Source organism: Melanerpes formicivorus, unplaced genomic scaffold (assembly GCF_026170545.1).
Source record: "Melanerpes formicivorus ecotype bairdi unplaced genomic scaffold, bMelFor1.0.p_v2 SCAF_92, whole genome shotgun sequence".
NCBI classification, from domain to species: domain Eukaryota; kingdom Metazoa; phylum Chordata; class Aves; order Piciformes; family Picidae; genus Melanerpes; species Melanerpes formicivorus.
The window spans coordinates 980847-998204 of record NW_027142444.1 but is presented as its reverse complement, the minus strand read 5'-3'; the positions used below and the strand labels follow the sequence as shown (position 1 = coordinate 998204).

At 52.4% G+C, this 17358-nt stretch overlaps 1 protein-coding gene across 4 annotated transcripts in view; it reads right to left on the bottom strand.

Moving 5' to 3' along the window:
• The window catches only part of NR3C2 (nuclear receptor subfamily 3 group C member 2), a 197231-nt gene that overhangs the window by 178530 nt on the left and 1343 nt on the right, over nt 1-17358 (bottom strand). The window contains exons 1-2 of one of the 4 annotated variants that reach the window (XM_068165743.1): nt 16367-16447; nt 10856-12617 (exon numbers count right to left, since the gene is read on the bottom strand). In XM_068165743.1, coding sequence (XP_068021844.1) covers nt 10856-12615 — 1760 coding nt within the window. In that variant the 5' untranslated portion in view covers nt 12616-12617; nt 16367-16447. Of the gene's footprint in view, nt 1-10855; nt 12631-16366; nt 16448-17358 lie in introns of those variants that run through there. The other 3 variants (XM_068165742.1, XM_068165744.1, XM_068165741.1) reach the window with 3 other exon arrangements.

The following is a 17358-nucleotide window of genomic DNA, read 5'->3' as shown; positions in this document are numbered from 1 at the left end:
TAACGAACTCAGATCCAGCAAAAGAGATCCGAAGCTACCATCAGAGGCAGAGCTCTCTAGCTGCTCTTCCCATCCTGCACTCTCTAGCACAAATTTAATTTAGTTTAAAATAATGAAGCTGACAGCTCAGATAGTCTGCCTGGAAACAGTGCAAATTTCCCACCCACCTTCATTTGCAAGGTCCCTGGCACTCCAGGCTTCAAAAATGCTGAAGTGCATGACAGGTTTCCAGAGAGGAGCCTTCAGCAGTGCGAAAAGCCAGCGCCCCGACCTTTTGGAGCAGCTCATCTTTGAACTCAGAGCCTTCTGAGAGAAAAATAAAGGTTGCTGTCTCGATGCCTTGATCTTAAGGCAGGCTTCCAGAAACAATCCCTTTCTTGCTGGCAGTCTGAGGGCAGTGACATGAAGCTTGCCTAGGAGACCGGGTCCCAGCTCCAGCCTCGCTTCAGCTGTGTTTGGCTGGGGAGTACAGTGAGCCACCTGCCAAAGAGCCCCCTCCCCACTCTCCTCCCTGCAGCAGGGCTAACAGGAGCTGAAGATACAACCAGGATTGATTGATCAGGGTGAGACGCTGCCAGAGTAAACCGAGGCTCGCCGGTTGCGACAGCAAAGGGCTGGGAGAGCACAGGTCCCGGCGAGGGCACCAGGGTGACGCAGTCGCAGCGGCACAGCCACCTTGCGCAAGCTGCTGGGGAGGCACCGCCGCAGACAGCCGCAGCCCCTTCCAGCCACTGCCGCGCAGCAGCTGCCCCCTTCCTGCATGGCCCCAGGCTGCCATCAAGAACCAAAGCACCAGCTCAAACTTCTGTAGGCAGTGTTCTAATCTCCTTGGGGGACCACCAAGCCACGGCTGGGAGAGTTCCTGTGCACCCTCCATCCCAGCTCCCCGGGACAGGAACAGAAGAGCCAATGATCAAAAGAAATTACATGATCAGAGGGTTGGAGAACCTCCCCTATGGGGACAGGCTGAGAAGAGTTGGGGCTGTCCAGCCTGGAGAAGAGAAGGCTGCAGGGACAACTTAGAGCAGCCTGCCAGTACCTGAAGGGGGCTGCAGGAGAGCTGGGGAGGGACTTTGGACAAGGGCTTGTAGGACACGAGGGAATGGACTGAGGCTTGAAGGCAGGTTTGGACTGCATATGAGGAAGCAATTCTTGACAGTGAGGGTGGTGAGACACTGGGACAGGTTGCCCAGGGAAGCTGTGGATGGCCACTCCCTGGAGGTGTTCAAGGCCAGGCTGGATGAGGCCCTGAGCAACCTGGGCTGGTGGGAGGTGTCCCTGGCCGTGGCAGGGGGCTGGAACTGGATGATCTTTAAGGCCCCTTCCAGCCCAACCCATTCTGTGAATCCATGAACAGGTTTTGCTCATCATGTCAGCACAGCAGGGCAGTCACAAAACCATGGCCCAAAATGCAAGCAGGACCCCAGAGCTGAGCAGCTGGGTCAGCCACAAATCTCAGCCAGGACAAACAGAGCTACTTCTTGCCCAATGCTGACCTGTGATTAAAAACTCTCAGACTGCTGACAGATTGTGCTGCCCGAAATACATCTTGGGTTTGTAGACTCAAGACTGAATAAGAACCTGAGATGGTCGGAAATGGGGTGGGACTCAATGATCTCCAGAGGTGCCTTCCAACCCCTACCATTCTATGAGTCTATGGTCACCCCCCCCCAAAAACTGGAAGTCAGATACTCTCTCAAATCCAGCAGATTCAAAGCAACACTCCTGAAGATGGCAGATCTTTTTACTCTCTTATTTTCCCCCAATTGCTAAGGAGCTGGTTTACAAAGCCACCACTTTAGAAACCTGAGACAGCACCACTCAGCAGCAGGCAAGGAAAGAAAAACAAAACAGGGAAGATCTGTGTGTGCAGCCTGAATTTCAGCCTGAAAACTCATTCAAGAAGTTCCTTCTCCAGTCACAAGTACTAAGTATTGTTCAGAAGAGAGAATGGGAATGAGTCAAGTGAGACAAAAACTGTCAGAAACATCCAGCAATTAGTCTGAAATTTGCTTTTTAACCTCAGGCTACAACTCTTTGATCTGCTATTAATTACCAGTAGCCTCACTCAGCAGTGTACACATGCATCTTGGGAGGGCATTCAAACTCTTATAAGCCATCTTAGGTATTATCCACAAATACTTGGTCCTCCTTCTGCTCAGATGTTCCAAGCAAAGTTTACTCCGTTTCTATCAAGAAACACTTTCATGTAATAGCCTTAAGCTCCCCCACCTCTAAATAGGAAACTCAAACCATCAGTTTAAATCTGAACTATGACATTTAAACTATCGACTGATTGGGTGGGAGGTGTCCCTGCCCACGGCAGGGGGTTGGGAGTAGATGATCCTTGAGGTGCCTCCCATCCCTGACAATCCTGTGATTTGTTCCTGGAGCAAACACACAGCTTACAGGTTCACAGGAATTTCCTTTACCAAGCAGCTAACAACACACTCGTGTAGATGCAAGAGCTTAAGATAAAGAAATCAAATTCCAAAGGGATTTTCTTGTGACCCAGCACCAGTGTGGGAACTTCTGCTACGGCACAGCTCAGTAATGCAACAGTGCCTTGCAAAAACACTTGCTTCACGTTCTGAACAGACACAACCTTTGAAGAACCCACAGTCACCCACAGCACGGTTTTGCTTCTCTCTTGGTGCTTTGGGGAGTTTGGGGGAGGGGGGAGGTTTAAATCCTTTAGCACTGATGTCAGTAAACCAGAGAGAGACAACCATTCAGCTCACATCCTTTCAGAAGCTCCGGGAAACCTGAGCTGCAAAACGAAACCCAAACAAAGTCAGTTTCCCATTTCAGGAGTTTGGCTGAAAACTTTGTCCTGAAAGCAGATCAGCTCCGCAGGTTTTGTAAACTCTGGGGCTCCTGAACAAGGAGATGAATATGACTAAGGATGCACATGCAGAAGGGACTGCCTCCTCCCACTCGCACACAGCCCAGCCTGGAGCTGAGCTGCTCCCACTGCTCTTACCAGCAGTGGGACTGGAGCAGGCTATATTGGGAGCCACTGGCATGGACAAACAGAGCCTTCCTCACCTATAATCCCCTGCCCTGCAGTCTAAATCAGACTTTGCCTCTTTCCAAGGTCAGCCCGTCTCCTCCAGCAGCAAAAGCAGCGTGGTTCCAGCAGGAGAGGGTTTTGGTGAGGGCCCAAGAGACGGTGACCTTCTGCTGCAGCTTACAGCAGTAGGGCAGTAAGCAGTCAAACCATGCCATGGTCTATTTAGGGTGCATTCAAACGTGCCCAGGAATGCTGCAAGGACTTGGACAACTGCACACAATGGAAACACCCCTGTGTTTTTCTCCATGGATCTCTCACTCAGAGGAGACTGCAGCTGAAGTAATTCATATGCTGAACACCAAGCACTGTGCAGCAACCAGCTGCATGTGAAAACTGATGAAAGTACTAAACTTAGAGGTAGTTAATACCTGCTTTTCACACACTCTTTTTCAGTTTCCTCTTTAGACCATTTTTATCACTCTTACATAGCCAGATTTTAAGAGACATTTGCCAGAGAACAAGTTCTGGGTTTATATCCCTCCAGAACCATGCTATTTTCTGACCTCTGGAAGCTTCACTGTGGAATCACAGCACTCCACTGTTCTCCCCAGAAGTTTTGGTTGAAATCAGCCCAATATTAACTCCAGCCCCTACAGCTCTGGTCAAAGCCTCGACAAATACAGTGAAAAACCAGAAACTGCCTTTTAAAACATACCCTGAAAATACAAGCACCAAGTGAGCAATGGGATCTACTTAAAGATGTCCCTGCGTACTGCAGGGGGGCTGCACTGGGTGACCTCTAAAGGTCCCTTCCAAGCCCAAACACCCTATAGATTCTATGAGACTATGGCTCAACAACACACTGTCTTTTTGAGCAGGAACATGCACTTATGATGTTTCACAGCCTCCTTTCCCCTGCTGTCCCTCCAGCTTGCTCTCCTGCCCATGTCACACCACTCTGCTCACCACGGTGCACTGACCTGTTGGTGTTTAGAACTTCAGAGCGAACTGGATCAGGAACCCGAGGAGGCCTCCACACACAACACACCCAAGCAAAGGGCAAGTATCAGAGTGAGACCAGAGAGTTCATGGCCCAACAGTGCATTCTGCACTGCAAGCAATGCATTGCTCAGCTGCAAACAGTGCCCAAAAGCAACCACTGCTCAAGCCTGGGTTCGGCAAAGCACCAAGACTCATCTAGAAACCTGACTCAGATGAGCAGAGCACTTCTCAGGTGGTCTGAGTTCCATCAATGCTAAGTGTTGGCTGAGTTGGACAGGTCGTTGAAGCACAACTTACCAATTTACTCCCTCTGCAGACAACAGGAGTACTACACCAGTAGTGACACTGCTGCAGCAAGCCCTGGACATGCCTCCCTGCATCACTGCAACACACATCACAAACTGGGGAGTTCTGGTATTCAAGAGCTGTAGACATGGCGCTCTGGGACGTGGCTAAATGGCCATGGTGATGTTAGGTCAACATTTGGACCTAATGCTCTTCAGGGTCTTTTCCAGCCCAAACTATTCTATGATTCTATGAAAATGCCACAGGAACATTTTCATACAGTACATTATTTCAGACACCTGAGCCTTCCAGTCCTGATGGAAATGGACCAAGCCATGCTGCTGGAATATGGAGAACCTAAACTCCCTCTGCCTGTCAACATCTGTGCACAGCAGCTGGAAAAGGGCAGATTTAGACTGGAGGTTAAGAAGAAATTCTTGAGAGTGAGGGTGGTGAGACACTGGCACAGATTGCCCAGGGAGGCTGTGGATGCCCTCTCCCTGGAGGTGTTCAAGGCCAGGTTGGAGGAGGCCTTGAGCAACCTGGGCACAGCAGGGAAGCTTGAACTGGATGATCCTTCAGCTCCCTCCCAACCCGAACCATTCTATGATCCTGTGATCTCACCCTCACCTTTTGCAGAAAACCATAAAAAGAAAATATCAGAGTGAGATTCTGTATCACCAAACAGCATATAAATGCCAGAAAATAATTATTAACTGTTATCAGAATAAACTATGGCCAAGTGACCTCCAACAGCCAAGCACTGCAGAGTTCAGCAGCATCGACTGGCAGTACAATGTCCTAGCAATACGCAAAACTGCTCCCACAGAGAGAGAAACAACCAAGCCCTGGATACTGACACATGGGTTGGCAGCAGCCATCTTATTTCCTCACATTTGGAAGATCTACCCTAGTTATGGAACACAGTTTTTCAGCTGGATGGACTTCCCCCTGCCATAGCACAGGCTCACAGAATCGCTTCATCTGGAAAAGACCTCTGAGACCGTGGAGTCCAACCATCAGCTGAGGCAGCTGATGTGGATCATTTCAAGGGACAATCACCAGCAGTCCCATTTCCAAAAGTTACTGGGTGTAGACTTTGAACTTCTCAATGGACAAAAGAGTAGATCAAAACAAAGGAGCACCCTTGGCAGCTGAACTCCAAAGCAAGCTGCACCAGGCCATCAAATGCACGTTGGTGTGCTAAGGAGACATCGTGGTCACATTCTGGTCTGACATCTCCACACAGACTCCTAACTTTTCTAGCCATGCACACCTGGAGGTCCCTGGTTATACCCAGAGCTCTTGAAAATGACACCAAATTATACCAGGACTTCCAAACCCATGTAAAACCCTTCAAACCAAAATGAAGGAAAACACAGATTTAAGGTCTACAGTCCCATGGGCAAGAACTGTTGGCCAGAGAAAAGTTAGCACAGTAAATCTATGGGAAACTAAAGGGGAAAGCAGTCCTACCAAGCACAGCCCTGCCAAGACAGCCCTACCAAGCTCAGCCCTGCCAAGCACAGCCCTACCAAGCACAGCCCTGCCAAGCACAGCCCTACCAAGCACAGCCCTGCCAAGCACAGCCCTACCAAGCACAGCCCTACCAAGCTCAGCCCTGCCAAGCACAGCCCTGCCAAGACAGCCCTGCCAAGACAGCCCTGCCAAGCACAGCCCTACCAAGCTCAGCCCTGCCAAGCACAGCCCTGCCAAGCACAGCCCTACCAAGCACAGCCCTGCCAAGACAGCCCTGCCAAGCACAGCCCTGCCAAGCACAGCCCTGCCAAGCACAGCCCTACCAAGACAGCCCTGCCAAGCACAGCCCTGCCAAGACAGCCCTGCCAAGCACAGCCCTGCCAAGCACAGCCCTACCAAGCTCAGCCCTGCCAAGCACAGCCCTACCAAGCACAGCCCTGCCAAGACAGCCCTGCCAAGCACAGCCCTACCAAGACAGCCCTGCCAAGCACAGCCCTACCAAGCTCAGCCCTGCCAAGCACAGCCCTACCAAGCACAGCCCTTACCAAGACAGCCCTGCCGAGCAGAGGGAACACTTCAACAGCACGGTCCGTGGGCTCCTTTCATACAAAGCCCACCAGCACACAGAGGTCAAGGCCATTCATAAATTCTATAAATAATATTTACCAGACCTTTATCTCTCTGGAAGGTGTAATTCTGATAAGTGACTATTCTAGATAATATTTAACATAAAAGTTCACTTACAAAAATAGCTGCAGTAGGCAGGAATCAGATTCTGAGCGGGATCACCTGTCCGAGGCACTAACGGGTGCCTGTGAAGGAGGAGCCAGGTTGTTGGGTTGGGTGAAGGGTTTGGGGAGACTGCTACAAGTAAACTCTAGGGGGAAAAACCTGCTGATGCATGTGAATGGCTCCCAAACAGACAGCTCTAAGCTCCTAAAACACTGCCAGTGTTTGATCAAAGATCTGACCATAACCCCTAGGAAGCCAATGAGAGTCCTTAAGTCCTTTCAACAGACATCAATCAGATGTTAAAACACCAAACTGTTTGGAAGAGAAATCTCTTTGTCTGTGACATCTGAAACATAATCATTGATAAATTATGCAATGTATGCTAAAATAGTAGGAAAAAATTAATCCCAACAGATCAAACTCTGTGAATCCATCCCACGCTGGATGCCACCACCGGGAGTGCCAGGAAGGAGCTCCGAGGAGCATCGGCCCTTTGCTCCCAGCACCACTGCTGAGGGGAGCCAGTGTGGATGTGCACATACATGAGTTAATATGGAAATGAGAGGGAAATGGCACATTTGCAGAAGCTTTAGGTAAGAGCTAACACAGCAGAAAGGTCATCCTCCTCAGTTTTTACTGTTGTTTCAAGCAACCATGACATTTTCCCAGGCCATTTTGGAAAGTGCATAATTGGCACAGGCTGAGGCTGGGACCCTGATCCGGATGAGCAATCACCTCCAAGTGAAACCTTCTCGGGATTCTTACTGTAGGCTTTCATCCCTGATGTCACACAATCACATCTGCTGTCTTTTTCAAGCCCACTTTGCTATTGTTTGGTTTCCAAGCCATTATTTCTTAGAGATGTCACTCGTGGAGGGGGGATCTAAACACGCAGACAGACAGGTATGATTCACCCTCTGGTAAAACACAGCATGGGAAAACCTTTCGCAGACAAGCGCTGCCTGCACGCTAGCAGAAGAAAAGTGTTTAAAATGAGCAAGGGAACTTGGTTTTCCTTAGAAGCTCTTGCTCCCCAAACACCCCAAGCTGCAGTGTTATGAAGAAAGCTACCACCAGCTAATGAAAAGAGAATCTTATCTGTGGACATCTAACAAAAGCAACTGCAGGAGAAAAAGAGAAATGTTCTAGCTGACAGAGGCCACCTGGCACAGCCAGTGTGTAACAAGGCACTTTAAATCCCTCACCTATGTTTATTAGGCACTCTCAGCAACAATTAGGGGAAGTGATACCCCAACAGCATTATTTTAATTATTTCTAACAGTAATATTCTAAAGATTCATTTGCAGTCTGGAGGCTTCTTCAACCCTGGTCACCAACTCCTTTACATCATGTAAGCTGCAAGCCAGAGCAGTCTAAAGAGGGTAGAAAGCCAAGGTTCAGAAACTCACGCTGCCAAAAGAAGGCAGAGCACCATGCAGACTGCTTCCCCCCTTCATCTAAAGTCTCTGCTTATGGAAGTTTGTAGGCTAAGCATACCTGAAAAGAAGAAGAAGATCAAGACTCAGACTAGCAGAAACTCTAAAGGATGGCAGCTTCCAAAGGGTTAATGATCTCTACAGAAGTTTGCAAGGTGTTTTGCTTTCCTTGGTTGGCACTCGAGGGAAAAAGCCTGACTGGAAGTATCTGGTTTGGATCTGGAGTGCAGAGGTGCCATGCTGCAGCTCTGACAAGATGAAGGAAGAAAGACTTTGCTGTTCCCATCCCATGCTGGCTTGGGGCAGCTGAAAGCCCCCTGGGGATGCTGGGTCTGACAGAGTTCTGAACCAGGTGTGTTTGACTGCAATGCTCTGGAGCACCAGCATGCTGCTTGGTGATCTCCTCTGTTCTAGCTGCAACGTGGCACAGAAAATAGAAGATCAGTTGGAGGCTGATTTCCCAGAGTGAGCTTCTACAAGTCTGCCATCCTGTGTTGAGCCCCTGCGACCTGTCTCACCAGCAGGCACCTGTGCCTGCAAATCTGAACCACTACAGCAACCTCTGCTTGCGTTTGCCTTGAAACCTGGCAGGGCTCTGTACCTGCTAGCATCAAGCCACTGCCAAGCAGAGTAAGAGCAACATTTAGTTAAACAATGGGGCTGAGTTCAGAGATCTGAAGTGCTGACACATGGCCTAGTCTGAACTATAGATCAGGATGCCTGAAGTGTCGCAACCCTGCAGATCTCCCTCACCTGAACAGAATTCCACACAGGCAGTAATGGCTCTGAGCACTGAAACCTTAAGGATTTCAGCCCTGCAAAGTACCAGCTGCACCCACCTGCACATCCTGCTGAGGTACCAGCTTGGAGAACAAGGACAGGTCTATCCTGTCTGTGCCACCACCAGGCCTGATGGCATAGATTATCCATGTAAATGGATGAGGTAAACAGAGGAGCAGCACTACCATGCACTAACATCAGAAGACTCTCACCAAAGCCTTAGGAGAAAGCGTCACTCAAAATGCACTACTGGTGACAGCCATGCTCCTACCAGCATGTCCTTGCTTCCTGTGCCTGCAATGGATGACAACCTTGACTCAGCACAAGCAGCACTTCATCACCCAAGAGCTCTCACAGCTGGCAGGAGGTACTTGCCCAAGCAATAGTGCTCAACCACAAAGGCAGTAAAGTATTTGGTCTTGATTTTCAGGCATCCCATCAGTCTTCTGGCAAACCTTTCTCACTACATAAATAATGCAACTTATGAATTCGTATGAGGTAAAGTAACTAGAAAATGGTAACTTTGTCTTCCCTGACCCGAGAAAGCCAAGCCTGGGCGATGACAAATGCCCAGCTATGTGCAAAGTTCAGGGTGAAGATGGGATAAAGGCCTAACAAGCTGAGAAAGTTCTGTTTAAGAATGGATTCTTTAGAGACTATATTTGAAACGGCCAAAGGAGAAGTATGGCTTGTGAAATGGTAAGGAGATTGGAGAGGTATTAAACAGATCTGAGAATGACACGAAGCACAGGGCTGGAAGACATGTTAAGGTCTTCTGGTCCAACCTCCCTGCAGCAAGCAGGGACATCCCCAACCACATCAGGCTGCTCAGAGCCCCACCAAGCCTGACCCTGGAATGTCTCCAGGGATGGGACCTCCACTACCTCCCTGGGCAACCATCTCCAGTGTTCTACCACCCCTGCAGTAAAGAACTTCTTCCTGATGTCCAATCTAAGCCTACCCTGCTCTAGTTTCAAACCACTGAACAACATGGAAGTAATTAAAGTCCTTTTTCCCCTGGTGGGCAGCCCAGCTGTTTTGCCTCCTCCAGAGCAGCACGGTCCCAGGCATTATGCTTCTCACAGCAATACTGTTGTTTCAGAAGGATTTGCAGCACACGAGCATGGAGACCACTACACATCCCTACTCCAAGAGTAGGGCAGGCATTTCACTCAGTGTATGTCATCAGGAGAAGACTTAAGCAAGGTAAGTGCAAGTTCTGCTCCCTTTCTGCTGAGCTCTAGCACAAACCCAGAGCGAGCCTGTTCGACATATGAAGAGGCTATGCAACTACTCCAATTGCCGTCAGATGCCCTTAATAACTTCTAATACTGACCACACCACTGGGTTTATGAAAGCAAAGGTCCTTTCTGAGCTACAGGAACACTGCTGTGCTGAAGAACCCACCAGCCAAGAAACAAAGGCTCAAATGACACTTGCCTGTATCCCCCTTCCACCAAAAGCGAGGGGATCAGTTCAGTTTATCCATTCATCCCTTTCAGATGCATCAAGTTTTAACAGCCCTCCTCCTTCTGGAGGCATTTTTCTATATATACAAACCAAATGTTCCTACAGTTAAAATACAGAAATAATACATTGCCACAGGCTTGGAAGGGTTTAGTTTGCAAACTTAACCAGTTCAAGGCCAGTGCAAACTTCTAACCACGTATCTTTAGCAGCTTCCCAACACCATGCCTTCTGTATCCTCATCTCAACATCTCAGCTGAGGCACAACACATACAAGGAGCAGCTCAGAAAGAATAACCATTATGGGACACAGGAGAGCAATTTTACTAAGCTTTCATTATGGGGAGAAACAACATTTATAGTAGCAAGAGCTCATAAACATACAGCGGAGCGACGCTTTCCGTTCGAGTAACAATAGAACGCAACATGCTCCTTCGAAGCATTAAAGCCAGCACTTGGGTTTTTACCAAAGGCAGAGCAAACTACAGCAAGAAACCAGCAAATCTAACTGGAGGGATTCAAATGCAGGCAAAGAATCAAACATCAGCTGGAGAAATACTGCCCTGGTCCCTCTTCCACCTCACACCTTGCTTGCTTAATGCAAGGGAAGAGTAAAACAAACCCAAACAAACAGAAGAACAGAAGGCGTTTGCCTGCTCACCTGGACACGTTCTCTGGAATGTACTCTAGAACCGGATACCCATCGCCTCTTCGGGATGCCAACTCCGAATGGGACTTCCAGGTCTCCACTAGCGTGCTGACAGGAGGGAAGGAGCTCAGGTGCTGGAACGCCTGCTCCCGAGCAACCGGCCGCGACAAAGATATCGTGCCCTGGGCACCGATCCTGTAGTGAAAGGACTGTCCACCTGAATTGACACCCACGATGGCAGAGGATGGGATGCTGTTTTCTTGGTAATAGCTGCCATCCTCGGGCTCCTGCTTAATCCCCACGCGTAAGCTCGGATTTGGAAAACCGCTGCCCTCACAGCTTCCATCAAACGAGGAAACAGGTGGTCCTAAAATCCCAGAAAGTGAGTAATAGTCTTTGTCATCCATAAAAGAAAAATAGGAGCCATCTGTAAATGGGAAGGGGTTTACTGTCTGATTCCCTTTAAAAGGGGCACCAGAACAAGGATGCTTGGCCGACTCTTGCTTCACCGGTACGGGAAAGGGGGAATCGGAGTTCAACTTGCCGCTGTCGCCGATGCAGGCGCTGCCGAAGGAACCGTCTGGCTCGGGCTTGATGAACTGAACGAGGGTCATCTGGCTGTTGTTGGAGATGGCGTTCTCCATCTCCTCCATCTTAGGAAACGTGAGCTCTTGAGCACCCTTGTCTTTTGTTTCTGGACTGGGAACGGCCTCTTGGCTTCTGCTGGGTCCCGCCGGCGTGCCGGCAGCTGGGAATCCTAGGGAGCTGTTTGCGGGGCTACAGATGGACGATCCCACAGTGCTGACCGCTGGGCTAGAACGAGTGGACCTGTTGTTGGCATTGGAAGGGCTAGCAATGGAGCTCCTCGAGTTCAGGTTTGCAGGGCTGGAGACAGAAGATCGCATGGTGATGTTGCTGGGGCTCGAGACAGGAGACTTCACGCTGCAGTGGCTGGGAGGGCTGGAAATCGGTGACTTCATGCTACTGATAGGGCTAGAAAGCGGAGACCCCACGCTGCTGACGTGTGCGGGGCTGTGCAACATGGAGCCCCGGGTCTCGACGTTGGGAGAGCGTGACAGAGGGGTTCCCTGGCCGAGGGGGCTGTGCACGGCAAAGCTCCCAAAGTTAGCAGTAGTTGAGGATACAGAGTTAACCCCCGCGGGGCTGCAGACGGAGGAAGCCATGCTCTGAGGGCTGCAGCCCGAGGGGCTCTTCTCTTGACACACGATAGGGCTTTTGACCACAGCCTGCATAGCACCACCGTTCACAGCGCTCCCGGAGTCTGACATCAGGGACCTCAAGGGCCTGCTGGCGCTGTGGAGGGGAGAAGAGCAATGGCCGTTCTCCTTGTAGAGCTTCACCAGCTGCTCCACGTTCTGGTAGATCTTTCCCGGGCTGCCCTGGTTCTGCTGCTCGTAGGGGTAATCGGCATCTCGTATGGAGTCCATGTACAAACCCATGGACTCGGCCACCGTGGCCGACAGCTCCTTCGACTCGCTCTCGGTTTTGATGTCGGAGGGCAGAAGGCCAGGCTGAGAGCTGTCTTGCTGCAGGCAGGAGAGCAGCTCAGGTTTTTCTTTGCTGTTTCCTTGAGCGTTGCTGTTGGGGAAAGCGCCGGCAGCGCAGCTTACGTTCACGATCTCCATATAGTTACTGTCATCGGCCTGCTCTCCAGCACCTATGGAAGAATACTCCACAGACTGAGAAACTTGACCCCACCGTCTCTCCATATCTAAGCCTTCTGGGTAGCTGTGGTATCCTTTTGTCTCCATAACTAGCAAAGACATATACAAAAAAGTAAAGTTAATAAATGAGAGGACAGTGTGACTTCCAAAGGAAATGTCTCAATTTCCTAAGGAAACAAGGCATATCCGCTCACTCTGTCTATCCTCCTCTCTGCCTGCCTGCCAGTCCCAGTTCCCTGCCCCATCCATCATCTCTCAACCATTTGTCCAATTTCAATCAAAGCCAGGCAAAAGGTCTCATGGGCATGACAGTCCTGAAGGTTCTGAGAGACAATGGCTCAGCAGCCAGAGAAGCCCCAAATTCCTGCTCCCCGCCCTGCCCCCGAAGGAACGGGCTCAGCAGCCTCAGCACAACAAACGCCCACTCCTGCTGGCCGCAGCCCATGGCCCGTGCCAGCAGCACCGCGGCTGCCCCTCACCCAGGGGCCGGGAAGGAAAAAGGGAGTGGGGTAGCAAGGAAGGAGGGGAACCAAAAAGGTCTTGAAAGGAGGACACATCAGTGACAGGCAGGACACAAGCCCTGTGGAAATTGCTCATCACAGCTCTGCTGCTCCACTGCCAAACTATGGGAACAGCAAAGAAGTGAGGCTGGCATGTTGAGCGAGCTCCTCGCCACCCTCCAGAATAACACAAGGTGCAGCACAAAGGCAGCAATCGTTCTGAGGGGCCAGGAGCTGACTTACCCCTTCCCATCTTACACAACCTGCTTCTATGGCCACCCAGGGGGACACAAAGGAAGGGCTGAGTGGGGACAGGAGCAGTGCAGAAGTTGAATGGGAAACATTCCTGCTGCAGAAGGAAGGGGATCAGATTAGGCAGGGATGTGTGGCAGTTAGATGGATCTGCAACCCCCCCGTGGCAGCCAGCAAGAGCAATACACGAAGAGAAGGAAACTTTGCTCTCCAACAGACCCCAAAACCCCTCTGCCATCTTCCATACCACTCTCTCGAGGCATGACCCGGCCTCCATTGTCCTGAAAATCAGGCAGAAGTAACAGGCAGAGGCTAGGTTATGGCTGGACTTGATGATCTCAGGGTCTTTTCCAACCAGGTGATTCTATCGCTCTGTGAACAACAATTCTAAAGGAATTGGCATCCAGTGTTGCTGGAACTGCAGAAACTCAAGTGCCAAGAGTTACTATGCCAATACTATGCAAATATTTTTCCCTTCCAGAGCATATTAATTTTCCAATATTCAGTGTTTAATCCCTTTCCTTAACACAAATTAGAAACCACTACTTTAATCAAACCCAGAAAAACAAAACCCCAAGCCCCAACATACCAAAACAAACTTGAAATTAATGACTCAAATACTTCTCTGCCCTTATTTCGAACCGTGGCCCTAAGCACATTCCCCTCAAGCACAGACTTTATTGGAACATCATCATGAGGAACAAATCACATTCCTATGGTCTAAAAATGTCCAGCCAGAAGTGCCTGCCTTCCCCCAAAGTCACTCCCAGCTAATCACCTACCCCTGATTTTAGTGCTGAGCAAGCCTAATTCCCAGGGAAATCAGCTGCAAACTGCGAGTGACCAGCATTTGGTCAGAAACAGGCAACTTAGAGAAGGCTTGGAAACAGGATGCCAGCGGATCTGAACCCTCAGGACCACCACTGCCTGCCAGGAAATCCCAGTCAGAGGTCCCAGCATCAGGCTGGGGCACGGCAGCTGCGGGGACCTCTCCCACAGCACTAAATTTCCAATGTTCTACATAATCAATAGGCCACCAGGCTTTAAAACTTCAGCAAATACAAATGCAGGGCACACAAAGGGGGAAAATAAATACATACATAAATAAATGGAAATGCCCTGGTCCTGCACTCGCAGGGAGAGAGAGGAGAGAGAGGCACTGTCTGGTAAATATATCCGGGAGGATCAAAAAACAGCAGAGATTATTTGTGGCCTGATACAAGCTGGGTTTAAAATGACAGATATAAACCAGTGTGAACGCAGCAGCAAAGGGATTTTACTGGGGGGTGGGGAGGGAGTACTGGTTTCTGTCACTCCCAAGTGCCTCGGTGGATACTGGAAGGGAATAATCATCTCACACGCTGCTGATAGCAGGAGGGTTTGGGATTGTTCTTCCCAGCAGAACTTATCAGAACTTGACGAGGTTGTTTACCCAGGATATCCACACTTCACCTCCAGCACAGACCTTCCCTTTTACTAACCCCCACGAAGTGAGTTCGGGCTCGAACATCCACAGACCACAACAGAAGCCGAACCGTGCTCTTTATCGGTACCCAGACCACCTACTGAGGGTCCAGAGCTGATGCTGTGCAGAAGGAAGCTTCTACCACAGGCACAGCAGCTCTTCCAGACACTGGTCCCCATTCTCCCCGGGAAGCACTGGGGCGCTGCAAGTTGTATGCTTCACCCCCAAACAAATCAACAAACGCAGCCCTCCGCAGTGCAAGCCTCCGACCAGCCAGGCAGGAGACCATCCTCGCAGCAGCAGGCACACCAAATAATGAAATGGTACCTGGGATCCCTGCAACCAAAACGTCACCCAGAGATGGGAAAACCAGAGGTAAATCCAGGTTCATGGAACTAAGCCCAAGGCTCACAAGACGACACCCTCCCCTCGCCCCCCCCCCCCCCCCCCCCCCCCCGGCTTCGCAGGGCTTGCAAATGAATATTCCCTAAGTTGCTCTGCCTGCAAACTGCTGTGCTGATGGAAAACTGCCCTGGAGACTGCAGTTCCACCAGCAAAGACGGCTTGGGGTTTGCCCCCCTTTTCTGCAGGGCAGGGCCAGGTCAGCTGGCAGCAGGGGCACAGCTGGCAGCGGCGGCAAGGCTGTGAGAAGGGGCGGGTTGGCTGGAGGCAGGGGCACGGCTGGCAGCAGGGCCAGGTCAGCTGGCAGCAGGGGCACAGCTGGCAGCAGAGGGAGGTCGGCAGGCAGCAGGGGCAGGTTGGCTGGTGGCAGGGGGGCAGCAGGGGCAGGTCGGGGGGCAGCAGGGGCGTGACTGGTAGAAGAAGCAGGTCGGCTGGTGGCAGGGGCATGGCTAGCAGTGGGGGCACAGCTGGCAGCAGAGGCGGGTCGACAGGCAGCAGGGGCAGGTCGGCTGGTGGCAGGAGGGCAGTTGGGGCAGGTAACGAACATGGTTGGCAAAAGGGGCAGGTCGGCGTGCAGCAGGGGCACGGCGGGCAGCAGGGGAAGGTCAGCCGCTGGTGCTGGCAGCGGAGTTACCACCACCCCCGGCACCGCCGGCCGCAGCCCCCAGGCGCCGAGCCGGCCGCGGTCAGTGTCTGGGGAGGTCTGGTCCCTCCGTGCTCGCGCACACGCGTGTCACGAACCGCGCGGCAGCGCGCAGGCGGACTCCCCTGCCTGCCCTACGCGATGTGGAGCATCACCGCAGCTCCCGGGCTGAAGGCACCGCTTTGCGCCCCTAATTCCAGACACACACGCCCCCCCCCCCCCCCAACTCCGCCTTCCCGGAGCTACAATCCGGCTTGTCACGCGTAGGGGAACCCAGTGGAGCCATGGAGGTCCCTCCCCGGTCGAGGCCGAGTGTCGTCCCGGAGGTGGGTCACCATCCTGAAAGCCCAAACCCCCTTTCGGCCGAGCCTCCCCCCATCTCAAGCGATGCAAAAAGCGCTTTATTTCCGCGCAAACTCCGCTCCCCACAGCGGAGAGTCTCTGGTTCATCGCCGCACAAACAGAGGGCACCGGGAAGGGTACACCCCAACCCCTCCCACCACGGTCCCCACTTCCTCGGATGCGGGTCAGGGGAGAGAGAGACGCGATACGCCCCCGACCCCATCCCCGCGGTACCTGTTGCGGTGGGGCGCGTCCCCAAGCCCCCGCCGGCGCGGAGCGGTGCGGAGCTGTGCGGAGCGGCGCGGAGGGGCGGCGATCACCCACCCCTACCCCCCCCAAACGCGCGCACACACACCCCCTCCCCCGCCCGCCTGAGGCGAGCTGCGGCCGCGCCGCGCCGCCCGGTGACACGGAGCGGCACCCGGGGAGGGGACGGGAAAAGGTGCCAAGTCCTTTAAAAACATGTCACATGCCCAGATAAAGTTCAAGTTTACGTCCCGGCCGCCGCCCGCTCCCATTGGCTGGCGGGCCGCGGAGCGCCGCGCGGCCGGGGCCAAGCCGCCACCCCATTGGCTGCGCCGCGCTGTCACTCACACGCCGGGCGACATGACTGATACAAAGTTGCTGCGACACAGGCTGCAAAACGCATCCCCTTAAAGCCGCAGCCGCCGCGGCCGCGCAGCCCCTCGCAGCGCCGCGCAGACACCCCCCCGCCACACGCCGCGGGCCTCACCTGCCGCCCAGACCGGAGGTGCCCCCCATTCCGCCCAGCCGGAGATGGGTTGCGGGGCGGCCAGGCCAGGCCAGGCCTCCCCGCACCCCACCCCGCGCGCACACACACCCCCCGCGGGCAGGTGAAGGTGCGCGAGGCGCGGCCGCCCCCGCCCGGTGTCCGCACCGCGCAGCGCCGGCGGCAGGGCCGGGCATCGCCTCTCTGCCGGTCCCGGGATTTCCGCCTTTCGGCGGTGTATGAATATGTGTATATACGGACGGTGCCGGTGCAGCGCTGATTTAACCGAGAATTAAAATAAAATGCATAATTATCTCATTATTGCTATTATTAGTATTTAAAAAGAGAAGGAAAAAAAACCACAACAACGGAGGGGCAGCGGATCACGGCAGGGTTTCAAGGACTCGTCCTCCGGCAGCCGCGCATCCCACCGGGAGCCCCCGCCCGCTGCTTCCCCCCGACCCAGAAGGAGCGACAAGGGCCGCTGGCCGCGTGT